At 44.4% G+C, this 14,512-nt stretch overlaps 1 protein-coding gene across 1 annotated transcript in view; it reads left to right on the top strand.

Annotated features, from left to right (window-relative positions):
• PCSK2 (proprotein convertase subtilisin/kexin type 2) overlaps positions 1–14,512 on the top strand; it is a 271,902-nt gene that overhangs the window by 210,342 nt on the left and 47,048 nt on the right. The window contains exon 7 of the mRNA XM_036120511.2: positions 11,630–11,718. Coding sequence (XP_035976404.1) covers positions 11,630–11,718 — 89 coding nt within the window. The remainder of the gene's footprint in view (positions 1–11,629; positions 11,719–14,512) is intronic.

Genomic DNA, 14,512 nt, shown 5'->3' with positions numbered 1-14,512 from the left:
ACTATTGCTCACACATCTATAGGTCAACTGGGCAGTTGTGTTGATCTGGACTGGGCTCAGCTCTGTGACTGGGCTCACCCATGCATCCTTGCTCAGATGGCAGGCTGGCTGGGGGCTGACTGGTTTAGGATGACCTCTCTCACATGTCTGAAGGACAGAGGGCTGCCAGCCTGGATACCAGGGTTAATGGTCTGCATGGCTTTCAACATTCAATAGGCTCGCCTAGGCTTGTCCACATGGCGCTTAGGCAGGGTCTCAAGAGAAAGAGAAGCTACAAGTCCTCTTGAGGGGTAAGTTCCTCATTTCCACGACCTTCTTTTGGCCACAGCAAGTCACAAGTCCAGCCAGATTCAAGGAAGGGGGAAATATACTTCACCTCTTCATGGAAAGAGCAAGAAAATCACATTGCCAGGGGCATGGCCCCAGGAGAGTGAGAGGTTGGGGCCACTTTGGCAATGCAACACATCGGGGACTCCTACCACTTGCCTCCCTCCCACTGACCTTAGTTAGAAGGAGGCTGGTTGAGCAGCGGACATTTTTTCCTCACCCCCTAGAGCTCCACATCTGACAGACTTTTGTTTTATTCTAGAGGCAGGAGCGAGCTACTGAATGTTCTTAAGAAAGCAACGAGGACAATTGAAAATGGATTTGGAAAAAGATTTTCCTGACATGCAGGGGAGCAGACACGTTTGTCTGAGACAGTCAGGAAGGCAGGAGAGAGGGGAGGGCATTCAAGGTGGTGGGAACAGAGCCTATGAAGGCCCAGGGGTGTGGAAAGACATGGTGTTGTGAACAATGATAGGAAACCTCCACTTGTTATTTAATTAGTATTGCCAAATTTAGCAATGAAATGTTTCTTCCCACATGTTCCTCTGGAGAATCCGCTACATTTGCCTTCCCACTTCAAGGCCAAAATTAAGAATATGGAAACATTCAACACCTTTAATCTGCCCAAGCCAGTTCACATGCATTCAGCCTCTTGCCTTTGGTGAGCAGTTTGAGGGCAGAGCTGGGAGGGTAGTGGGGCAGTTCAGTAACTGAGTGTTGGTCTCAGACCTGGCCCAGCCACCTCGTCGCTGTGCACCTTTGGGCGGGCACCTCTGAGTCTCAACTCTGGCATCTGTAAAATGGGGCAGTCCCTTCTGAGAAGATGAAAGGGGGTGAGGCAAGAAAGACACTGAGCATGCTATCTGGTAGTGAAGAACAGCCCAGAAAGGGGCAGGTGGGTGTTCGTTTTCCTACGTCTTTCACCACCCAGAACAGGGCTCCACTCACCATGTGGTCTCCATCAGTACACCTGTGTGCTTCGCAGATGCTGGTGAAAGTCTTCACTCTCCCAGGCCGGCCCTTCTTGCACCTTGCAGGTCTCGGAGAGGAGATCCTGACAAGGCTGATTATTAAATAATAAGGAAATTAGTGCTTGGCCAAATTAGACATGGCATTGATTTTTTAAGCTCTTATTTAAATATTTAATTTGTTCGGCGTCAACCATACAGCAAGCAAGCAAGTCATATTTAATCAGTATCCATTAAAGTTCCATTTTAAAATATATATGTACATACACGTAAAGGAATATGTACTTTATATCTTGCATGTACTTTATATAAGTATATATTTAAATATATAAGATACGGATTATACAGAATGCATGCGTATATATTACATATAAATATATAAGTATATAACTATGTACTTACATATGTACATTTAAAGTATATCTATGAATCAACAGAAAGAATGTACATATTTCATTATATATACATACACAAACATACATATATATACACCTACACACACGTGTGTGTGTGCTTCTGTTATGGAACCTGAACTGGATCACCCAACAGAAGAACCAAGCGGCACCCGGAGATCTTGGAGGATAGGAGGTTTATTTAACGCCGGTGGGCTCAGAGGAGAATGATCTCCAAAGGTCTGAGCCCCAAGCACAAACAAAGCGGGTAATTTATACACTTCTACTTCCACATACTTGGCCACAGAAGTGGGGCAGATAGAAGAACCTGGAAGAGCCCCGGGGCAGGGACTGGGACTCCCTTGCTGGCTCGGTAGGCCATCTTAGGACACAGATTTTTCCTCTTCACTTCCATGCTGTTCTTCAGAACTTTGTTTAGTATTTCCTTCAGCATTTAGAATAAGGTGGCCATGAAAGCTACATCTACAGTAGACTCTTCCATCAAGTTAAACTGGGCCCTTTCTCAAAAATCTCAAAACTCTAGGGGCGCCTGGGTGGCTCAGTCAGTTGGGTGTCTGCCTTCAGCTCAGGTCATGATCCCGGAGTCCCAGGATTGGGGCCTGCATTGGGCTCCCTGCTCAGCAGGGAGTCTGCTTCTCCTTCTCCCTCTGGCCCTCCCCTACACGTGTTCACTTTCTCAAATAAATAAATAAAATCTTTTTCAAAAATCTCGGGGGGGGAAGATGGTGGAGGAGTAGGGGACCCTATTTCAACTGGTCCCCAGAATTGAGCTGGATATCTACCAGACCACCCTGAGCACCCACGAAACCAGCCTGAGATGTAAGAAGATCTGATCTCTACAAACAGAATATCGTAGGCGGTTGGTTTTGAGGTACGAAGCGGGGAGCCGTGATTCCGCGGGCAGATATCGGAGGATAAACGGCAGCGGGAGGGTGCCTGGCCGTGGGGATCCTACACCGCCGGTGAGTGACAACCTCGCGCACTGCAGACGGGGCGCAGACTCGCAGACCTGTAGCACGGGGAAAGGACTTTACGGCAGCCCCCAGGGTGGAAACCCGGAGCAGTGAGGTCGCGCAGGCAAACTGCAGCCCCTGCGGCGGAAACCCGGAGCGGCGGGGTCGGGCGCGCACGCGTGAACTGGGAGCAGCTGGCGATTTTAGAAGCACAAAGGGCAGAGACGTGCCCCAACCTGGAGGCAGGACTGGGAGCGCTGCGGAGGGGCGCACAACACAGGACGCTGCAGTTTATAGCAGCACGGACAGAAACGGAGACAGTGTGGCCTGGAGAGCTCACTGAAGAACAGACTGCGGTCTCTCTGCTCTGAGGCAGAGGGTTGGAAACGGTCTCTTCTGCTCTGACTCGCGGAAGAAACACGGAAAGCCGCCAGGGAAAGCTGCCAGAGAACAAAAGCCCCAAAGACTGATTCCCGCTGAGCCCATCCCCCGCCACAGGGGTGCAGGGCAACTCCGCCCAAACAGGGTTGCCTGAGTAACAGCGCAGCAGGCCCCTCCCGCCAAAGACAGGCTGGGAAAACAAGAGGCCAGCAACCCTAAGGTCCCAAGAAAACAGGTGCATCTTGCTTGGGTTCTGGTCAATAATTTGGACTCTATACATTCCCTCAAACACCCATCAACAGAATGACTAGAAGGAGGAGCCCCCAAAATAGAAAAGACTCAGAGAGTATGACTTATGCTGCAGATTTACAAATGGATGCAGATATAACCAAGATGTCAGAGATGGAATTCAGGCTAGCAATTGTGAAGACAATGGCTAGAATGGGGAAATCAATTAATGGCAACACAGAGTCTCTAAGGGCAGAAATAAAAGGTGAATTGGCAAACCTTAAAAATGTTATCAATGAGATCCAATCCAATCTAGATAATCTAACAGCTAGGGTAACTGAGACAGAAGAGAGAATAAGCGACCTAGAAGACAATATAATAGATAAAAAGGGAAAAGAGGAGGCCAGGGAAAAACAACTCAGAATCTATGAAAATAGAATCAGAGAAATAAGTGACACCATGAAGCGTTCCAATGTCAGAATAATTGGAATCCCAGAGGGAGTGGAGAGAGAGAGAGGACTAGAAGATGTATTTGAGCAAATCGTAGCTGAGAACTTCCCTAATCTGGGGAATGAAACAAACATTCGAGTGCTAGAGGCAGGGAGGACCCCTCCTAAGATCAAGGAAAACAGGCCAACACCCCGGCATGTAATAGTAAAACTTGCAAATCTTAGAACCAAGGAAACCACCTTAAGGGCAGCTAGGGGGAAGAGATTCCTTACGTACAGAGGGAGGAACATCAGAATAACGTCAGACCTATCCACAGAGACCTGGCAAGCCAGAAAGGCCTGGCAAGACATATTCAGGGTACTAAATGAGAAGAACATGCAGCCAAGAATACTTTATCCGGCAAGGCTTTCATTTAGAATGGCTGGAGAGATGCAGAGCTTCCACGACCAGCAGAAGTTGAAAGAATATGTGACCACTAAGCCGGCCCTGCAAGAAATATCAAGGGGGGTTCTATAAAAGGAGAAAGACCCCAAGAGTGATCTACAACAGAAGTTTACAGGGACAATCTATAAAAATAACGTCTTCACAGGCAACATGATGACAATTAATTCATATCTTTCAATAATCACTCTCAACGTGAACGGCCTAAATGCTCCCATAAAACGGCACAGGGTTGCAGATTAGATAAAAAGACAGGACCCATCCATATGCTGTCTACAAGAGACTCATTTTGAACCTAAAGATACATCCAGACTGAAAGTGAAGGGATGGAGATCCATCTTCCATGCCAGTGAACCTCAAAAGAAAGCTGGGGTAGCAATTCTTACATCAGACAAATTAGATTTTAAACTAAAGTCTGTAATAAGAGACACAGAAGGACACTATATCATTCTTAAAGGGTCTATCCAACAAGAAGATCTAACAATTGTAAATATCTATGCCCCCAACATGGGAGCAGCCATCTATATAAGCCAACTGTTAACCAAAATAAAGAGTCATATTGATAACAAACGTTAATTGTAGGAGACCTCAATACTCCACTCTCAGTAACAGACAGATCATCTAAGCAGAAAATCAACAAGGAAACGAGAGCTTTGAATGACACATTGGACCAGATGGACCTCATAGATATTTACAGAACATTCCATCCTAAAACAACAGAATACTCATTCTTCTCGAGCGCACATGGAACTTTCTCCAGAAGAGACCATATACTGGGTCACAAATCAGGTCTCAACTGATACCAAAAGATTGAGATTATTCCCTGCATATTCTCAGACCACAATGCTCTAAAACTGGAACTCAATCACAAGAAAAAATTTGGCAGAAATTCAAATACTTGGAAGCTAAAGACCACTCTGCTCAAGAATGTTTGGGTCAACCAAGAAATCAAAGAAGAACTTAAACAATTCATGAAAATCAATGAGAATGAAAACACATAGGTCCAAAACCTATGGGATACTGCAAAGGCAGTCCTAAGGGGGAAATACATAGCCATCCAAGCCTCACTCAAAAAAATAGAAAAATCCCGAATTCACCAACTAACTCTACACCTTAAAGAACTAGAGAAAAAGCAACAAATGACGCCTAAGCCATGCATTAGAAGAGAAATAATTAAAATTAGAGCAGAAATCAATGAATTAGAAACCAGAAACACAGTAGATCAGATCAACGAAACTAGAAGTTGGTTCTTTGAAAGAATTAATAAGATCGATAAACCACTGGCCAAACTTATCCAAAAGAAAAGAGAAAGGACCCAAATTAATAAAATTATGAATGAAAGGGGAGAGATCACGACTAACACCAAGGAAATAGAAACAATTATTAGAAATTATTATCAACAACTATATGCCAATAATCTGAGCAATCTGGATGAAATGGAGGCCTTCCTGGAAACCTATAAGCTGCCAAGACTGAAACAGGAAGAAATGGACAACCTGAATAGGCCAATAACCAGTAACAAGATTGAAGCAGTGATCAAAAACCTCCCAAAAAACAAGAGTCCAGGGCCTGATGGATTCCCTGGGGAATTCTACCAAACATTCAAAGAAGAAATAATACCTATTCTACTGAAGCTGTTTCAAAAAATAGAAACAGAAGGAAAACTTCCAAACTCATTCTATGAGGCCAGCATTACCTTAATCCTCAAACCAGGCAAAGACCCCATCAAAAAGGAGAATTTCAGACCCATATCCCTGATGAATATGGATTCCAAAATCCTCAACAAAATCCTAGCTAATAGGATCCAACAATACATTAAAAGGATCATCCACCACGACCAAGTGGGATTTATCCCCGGGATGCAAGGGTGGTTCAACATTTGCAAATCAATCAGTGTGATAGAACACATTAATAAGAGGAGGGAGAAGAACCATATGGTCCTCTCAATTGATGCAGAAAAAGCATTTGACAAAATACAACATCCTTTCCTGATTAAAACTCTCCAGAGTATAGGGATAGAGGGAACATTCCTCAAGTTCATAAAATGCATCTATGAAAAACCCACAGCAAATATCATCCTCAATGGGGAAAAGCTGAGAGCCTTTCCCTTAAGATCAGGAACACATCAAGGATGCCCACTCTCGCCACTATTGCTCAACATAGTACTAGAAGTCCTGGCAACAACAATCAGACAACAAAAAGAAATAAAAGGTATACAAGTTGGCAAAGAAGAAGTCAAACTCTCTGTTTTCGCAGATGACATGATACTTTATGTGGAAAACCCAAAAGACTCCACCCCCAAATTACTAGAACTCATCCAGCAATTCAGTAATGTGGCAGGATACAAAATCAATGCACAGAAATCAGTTGCTTTCTTATACACTAACAACGCAACTGTAGAAAGAGAAATTAGAGAAACGATTCCATTTACAATAGCACCAAAAACCATAAGATACCTCAGAATAAACCTAACCAAAGAGGTAAAGGATCTATACTCTAGGAACTACAGAACACTCATGAAAGAAATTGAAGAAGACACAAAAAGGTGGAAAAATATTCCATGCTCATGGATCGGAAGAATAAACATTGTTAAAATGTCTATGCTACCCAGAGCAATCTATACCTTCAATGCCATCCCGATCAAAATTCCAATGACATTTTTCAAAGTGTTGGAACAAACAATTCTAAAATTTGTATGGAATCAGAAAAGACCCCGAATCGCCAAGGAAATGTTGAAAAAGAAAAACAAAGCTGGGGGCATCACGTTGCCCGATTTCAAGCTATATTACAAAGCTGTGATCACCAAGGCAGCATGGTACTGGCACAAAAACAGACATGTAGACCAATGGAACAGAATAGAGAACCCAGATATGGACCCTCAACTCTATGGTCAAATAATCTTTGACAAAGCAGGAAAAAACATGCAATGGAAAAAAGAAGTCTCTTCAATAAATGGTGCTGGGAAAATTGGACAGCCACATGCAGAAGAATGAAACTCGACCATTCTCTAACACCATTCACAAAGATAAACTCAAAGTGGATGAAAGACCTCAATGTGAGACAGGAATCCATCCAAATCCTAGAGGAGAACATAGGCAGTAACCTCTTTGACATCGGCCACAGCAACTTCTTTCAAGATACATCTCCAAAAGCTAGTGAAACAAAGGCAAAAATGAACTTTTGGGACTTCATCAAGATAAAAAGCTTCTGCACAGCAAAGGAAACAGTCAACAAAACAAAGAGGCAATCCACAGAATGGGAGAAGATATTTGCAAATGACACTACAGATAAAGGGCTGGTATCCAAAATCTATAAAGAACTTCTCAAACTCAACACCCAAAAAACAAATAATCAAGTCAAAAAGTGGGCAGAAGATATGAAAAGACACTTCTCTGAAGAAGACATACAAATGGCTAACAGACACATGAAAAAATGTTCATCATCATTAGCCATCAGAGAAATCCAAATCAAAACCACATTGAGATACCACCTTACACCAGTTAGAATGGCAAAAATGGACAGGGAAAGAAACAACAAATGTTGGAGAGGTTGTGGAGAAAGGGGAACCCTCTTACACTGTTGGTGGGAATGCAAGCTGGTACAGCCACTTTGGAAAACAGTGTGGAGGTTCCTCAAAAAGTTAAAAATAGAGCTACCCTATGACCCAGCAATTGCACTACTGGGTATTTACCCCAAAGACACAGATGTAGTGAAAAGAAGGGCCATATGCACCCCAATGTTCATAGCAGCAATGTCCGCAATAGCCAAACCGTGGAAAGAGCCGAGATGCCCTTCAACAGATGAATGGATAAAGAAGATGTGGTCCATATATACAATGGAATATTACTCAGCCATCAGAAAGGATGAATACCCAACTTTTACATCAACATGGATGGGACTGGAGGAGATTATGCTAAGTGAAATAAGTCAAGCAGAGAAAGTCAATTATCATATGGTTTCACTTATTTGTGGAACATAAGGAATAACATGGAGGACATTAGGAGAAGGAAGGGAAAAATGGAGGGGGGCGGAATTGGAGGGAGAGATGAACCATGAGAGGCTATGGACTCTGAGAAACAAACAGGGTTTTAGAGGGGAGGGGGGAGGGGGGAGGGGGGATGGGTTAGCCCAGTGATGGGTATTAAGGAGGGCACATACTGCATGGAGCACTGGGTGTTATACGAAAACAATGGATCGTGGATCACCACATCAAAAACCAATGATGTATTGTATGGTGACTAACATAACATAATAAAATTTAAAAAAAATAAAAATAAAAAAATAAAATCACAATTAGATATTACTATAAAAAAAAATCTCAAAAATCTCAAATGTGATCCATAAAAAACTTAGAGACAAGTAGTGGTTTACTCAGAACTTTGTTTCCACAGATTTTTTACCACAAGGGCCATCCTCTGCAGTAACTATGAGGTTTACTTGGACCCAATATACAGATTTCATTCTTGTTCCAAAGGGAATTTGGAGCCCATGAGATATGTAGCCTTTATGGAAGCAGGACTTACTTTTGCTCATATTAAGGGAAAGAAAATAAGAACATATATATTTTTTCTCCTGTCCCCCATCCTTGGGTGCAATGTTTTGAAGAGCTGGTGTGATAGCTTTGCTTGCCCCAAGAGGATGTTGCAAAGAATACTCTAGACGATGCAGAACTCTAAATTCCTAGGGCCACACAGCCAACAAGCCCCTTCACCCACATTTTCCTTACCATACACCATAGTTGGAACAGTCAGTGGAGAAGCCAGCCGGAGAAGTCAGCCCTCACCACGCTGTCCATTCAGCAGGTTGTGTGGGCGCTATTCCAGCAGCCTGGATCATGTGATCCATTTAATCCTTTAGCTGTTTCCTGGACCATCAGAATAGACTTTTCGGGATTGGGGCCAGTAGTTTCAGATGAGTTGTACCATCGGAACCTCCCACATCTTGAATGCTCGTTAGGGTTAAGACCTAGCATTCTGATGGACTCAGTCTATGCTTGTTTCAGTTCTCTATTGCGACTTCACAAACTACCCCAAAACATCGTGGCCTAAGAAAGAACAAACATGTAGTTGTTCACAGACCTGTAGGCTGGGCAGGGTCAGCCCGTCTCTCTCCACCTGCCGCTGACTGGGGTGATCTAGCTAGGTCTGGAGGAGGAGGGCGTCACCCCTCAAGTGTCCGGAGCCTCATCAGAGGTGTTGGAACAGCAGAAATTTCTGGGTCTCTCTCTCCCCACATGGTCTTGTCCATTCATAGGCCAGCCCAAGCTCCCTTATGTGCCCAGCAAAGGCAAGCAGAAGCTGCCTGCACTCTTAAGAAGTGATAGTCATCCTTCCACTGCATTCCAGGGGTCAAAGCCAAGTCACTAGGCCAGCTCAATTCAAGGGGAAGGGAAATGCACACAGTAGGGATAGAACTGTTTAGAACCCTTTGGTAGAAGGCAGGAGAAAGCAAACAAAAGGGAGAAAATGAATGGTGTCTGTTGCAGATAACGTTCTAGAACATAAGCCACAGAAAGGCCTTGTTCAGAATCCTAAGGCTGGGCAAACCTTGGAAAGATTATCCAATGAATGTCCAGGGTTCTTAATCTGGTCAGCCTCAAAGGTTCTGTGAACCCCTTGGAACTGCATGCAAATGTTGCCAGTGTATGCTTTCTTATTCCTGGAGGAAGGTGGGAACCTACAGCATTCTATATGCCCTCAAAGGAGGCTATATTCCAAAAGAGGCAAGTCACCATGATTCCGTAACTGACAGGCAGCATTACACGCCTGTGTAGAGAACCAGCTTTGAAAATAACCGGTAGCCCATGATGTAGGATAGACGTTAGGGTTCGAAGCCGACAGCCAAAAAAGAATTCTTGAGATGTCTTTGGTGCAAAAAGGTGGTTTTATTAAAGCACGGGGACAGGACCCATAGGCAGAAAGCGCTGCATCGGGGTCATGAGGGCTGGCCCATTATGTACATTCAAGTTGGGAGGGGGTTGGGGTTGGCGTAAGCCTCCCAGGTATTTTGGAAACAAGGTTTCCAGGATCCTGAAGGGGCTAGCTATTGTTAAGAAAAGGTCATTTGTTACTGTTTAGTAAAAACTCAGTCATGAGACCCTTCAGATATATATATCGGTGGGTCATATACTTGGGGGATGATTGCCAACATATATCTTGGGGGTGGGGGTTAAAGATAAAGGAAGTTTTGTATGCTAAACTAGACTTACAGGATCCTGGGAGTTGGGCTAAGATTGCCTTTTGTCCTTAGCAAAGTGTCAACATCGAGGCAGCTGAGTCTCCAGAGGAAGGTCACTCTGCCTCTTTCAAGGACTTGTCAATGGGCTGGAGGTAGTAAGGAAATTTAACAATTTTTCTTCTGCCTTTGTTTCCCACATCAGCCCACGATTCTAGTGTTTCAAAACAAATCAGAAGCGTTCCAGCCAGCACAAATCTGTCATATCGTGCTTGGTTTTCACTGGAAACCTGTAAGCGTATTTTCTGCAGGAAGATACTTCAAATTTTAAAGTAAAGATCAAATTTCAAGGTTGAAAAGGCTCTGAGAAGCCTCTTTATTGTAGAAACAAGTCAAGGTGAAGAAGACAGTGAGGAGAGGGGGAAGAAAGGAGCTACACAGATGGAAAAGCGGGTGGGCCACGTGCTCGATATCATTTTGGAATGTTGGTGAGGTCCAGAGCCAACGGCCAAGAAAGAATTCTTGAGACGTCTTGGGTGCAAAAATGGGATTTTATTAAAGCACAGGGACAGGACCCGTGGGCAGGCATTACAAGCATGAGGGATGACTGATTCTAGACTTGGGATTTGGGGGAGGGAAGGGAAAAGGGAGGTTTTCAAAAGGACTTTCATATGCCAAAGAGAACCTAAAAGATACTGGACGCCTTGCCATTATCAAGCTAAGGTGGCTTTTTTCTCTAGCAAAGCCTTAACCTTAAGACAGTTGGGAGTGTCCTGGAAGAAGGTTCTACTCTGGCTGCCTCAAGTATCTGTCAATGGGCGGCAGGTCATGAAGAAATTTTACTTTCCCTTCTGCCTTTGTTTCCCACATCACTGTGGAGGGGAGGGTGATGTTAGGGCTCCAGGAAATTGCGTCTATGGGTCTCTGGAAGTTAGGTTATTGATAAGAATGCTTTTTCCTTGTAAATCACTAAGACATTGGTAAACTGAGGGAGACTCCGGTCCAGCAGGACTGTGATTTCTCTAAGTTAACCCTTGGTTTTTTCCTTCCCTTAGCTTTCGGGCAGCCTGGAGGGCCTGAGGAATGTCACCCAGATCCCACCTGGGGGAGGGGGCTGGGTTGCGGGGTGTCAGCTTGTGCTTTGCCCTCAGCTTGCCTTCTGCTCCCTCATCATGCTGACTCCAGCTAACCGGACCATTGAAAAGAACCAAACTGCTTCCAATTGACAGAATTTAAGGAACCTCCCCAAAAGTCCCGACTTGCCGTATCTGACTTGCCTTTTTTTTCTCCGCAGCCACGGGACCCGATGTGCAGGCGAGGTTTCTGCCGCAGCCAACAACAATATCTGTGGGGTCGGAGTGGCCTACAACTCCAAGGTCGCAGGTAAGCTTTCAGCAGGGCCGTGCGCCAGAAAGCCTAGCGCTCTGGTCTCCAGTCTGGGGCGGTCGGGGGGCAAAAATTCCCACTGGAGCAGAGCTGGGACTAGTAGACTTAGCAAGAGGGGGGAAAAAAACAATTCTTTTAATCTTTCTGGCAGTATCAATACAGTGAGTTTTTTTTTTTTATTCGAGTGTGTTATAAATACAGAAAAGTACATAGGTCAGGAGCCCACAGCTCAGTGAATTTTCACAAACTGACCACATCCACGTAAACCGTCAAGAAACAAAATGCCACCAGCATCCCAAAGCCCTCCTCATGTTCCCTTCCTGTTACTACCCATATACACAAGAATAAGCATGAGCCTGATTTCTCACAACAAATAGTGGTTATTCCCAGCTTTTAAACTTTAATATGAATGGAATTGTACTGATTGTACTCTTGTGTCATTATCAATAACATTCTAATGAGACTCTGATAAAGCCTATAAGAATATAAAAAGATAGGTACAAATTATTGTAAACAGGCTCAGAACTCCTCAAAAAAAAGGGGTTGTTTGTTTGTTTTTACACAGTGCCATCTCCTCTCTAAGGAAATAGATTCTACTAAAACCTGTGTATCAAGTTCCACGGGAAGGATATTTAACAATTTCACCTTCACCGGGGGCTTTAGAAATGATGGTGGCAGATCACTGGAAATTTAGAAACCAGCATCTCCCTCTCCAGAAAAGAGCGGGAGAGAGAATGAGAGGGGTTCATAAACTGTCAACAACATGCTGGAGAATGAAGTAGCTCCTGGCATGGGTCCGCATTTTGCATCAAATTGGTTCTTAATTTATTCAAAGCTGAGTCACTCAAACTTGTTTTTCTTTTTTTTTACAACTCTCTTGATATTTTTTTCCTAGCAATTTAATGGAACCATAAACATACTTTGTGCTGACACTTGCATTTCCAGGGACCTAAATAAAGCCAGATTAACCTATACAAACCCATCACGAACCTCTTTCAACGCTGTTTGCTAAGAGGCTTGCCTAAGCCTGGTGCCGAATTTCACAAAAGAATACGTCTGGAGGGTCTGAAATGCAAATGGGGGAAGCTTTGCCCCCCCGGGTTTCTGCTGTCTACTTTGTGTGCTTTCAAATTGCGGGCATTAAAATGTCAGAAGCCATCAGGAGCTCAGGGGAAAGAATAACACCCAGTTAATAATTTATAAGTCAGGCTCGGACCTCGGGTGTTATCTGTGCAAGGTGGGTTCCCTATCCGCAGGATAAAACGGGAGGCAACTGAAAAAAATCAAACCTGGATTTCCAATTCACAGTGATTGTCTTCAAAATAATTTGGATCCCAAAGCATAGTTTCAAAATAGCTTTGGTGCCCGAAGTAACTGGGTTTCTTTTGAACAAGAGATTCTTAGAACTAGTGCCTGCAAAACTGAGTTAGGAGCAGCTCAAGGCATTAGGAGGGTTTACCGGGGTCGCTTTCTCCATTTGCCTTCTATCCTTTTCTCTCCTATTGTTTGCGCTCTGAAAACATCTGAGCAGCTCATCAAATGGACCTAATTTCCCTGTGCTTTTCATTTGAATTCCGTAAAAGGGAAACATGAGAAAAGGATTTCAGTGTGTTAACCTAAGAAATAAGAGGGCCAGTTATTTTACCAGCAAAATGGGTTTATTCAGGACAACAGAGAATTGCAATTCAGGACATTGCAAGCTATGGCAAAACCACAGGCGGGGCGCCTGGGTGGCTCAGTCGTTAAGCGTCTGCCTTCGGCTCAGGTCATGATCACAGGGTCCTGGGATCGAGCCCCACATCGGGCTCCCTGCTCAGCGGGAAGCCTGCTTCTCCCTCTCCCACTCCCCCTGCTTGTATTCCCTCTCTGGCTGTCTTTCTCTCTGTCAAATAAATAAAATCTTTAAAAAAAAAAAAAAAAACAAAAACCACAGGCAAGTCCCACAAAGCAGAGGAATGTTATTTTATGGAGAAGAAGGAGGAACTTGGGAGGGGTTGTTTTCAAGTAAAGTCCATGGGAGAAAAGCAGGAATTCAGAGTGATGGTCATTTCTCCTTGGCTGATTGGCCGGGGTACTGGATTTCTTGTAGGAGATGCAATGTATGTCTTTTCCAGCTGGGGCCTGAAATTATTGATTCTTTCCTGTTGACAACTCTGCTGGGATCTGTAATTGACATTTCTTCCTGTAATTGATATTGAGTGATAGAGCTCCCCCTTCTGGACTCCCAATTCCATTTTAGTGAGCTTTTCCTTTATTAATTTTCACTGGTGCCAGGAGTTTCTTTGGGAGGTGATCCCCGGAAACCAGAGTGAAGGAAAGAGGAGGAAAGACAGCTAAGGGAGGGAAGCCAACAAAGGGTGTGTAGATGAACTGGTTGCTCCTGTGGATAAGCAGGGATCTGAGAGACTGTGGGGACAGCCCACAGAATTGCTCTCCACCAAGGAGAAGAGGCTGGGGAGTTTATCTGCCAACTCCCATCCCTCATTTATGGGGGTGGCTCCTGGGCCCTCAGCACCCTGTCCAGTCTTCCAGGTCACATGGGTGGAGCATAAATCCTGAGGCAGAGAACGCACCCCAGGCAAAGACACCTGGACAGAGCAGCGGATCCACACAGCTGCAACCCCTTAACTCTGCCTCACCTGCTGACTGACTCCCAACCCCAAAGGTGAGTGAATGCAGCCTGATACGGCAAAGGCATGACCTGACCTGTGCTCTGTGAAACCCCAGCTGACTCAGGTCTCACGGCAATGCTGAGGTTCCAGAAATAGACCAGAGCTGATGGGAGGCATGC

This window comes from Halichoerus grypus, chromosome 10 (genome assembly GCF_964656455.1).
Source record: "Halichoerus grypus chromosome 10, mHalGry1.hap1.1, whole genome shotgun sequence".
Classification (NCBI taxonomy): Eukaryota; Metazoa; Chordata; class Mammalia; order Carnivora; family Phocidae; genus Halichoerus; species Halichoerus grypus.
This window is presented reverse-complemented; position numbering and strand designations above follow the sequence as displayed.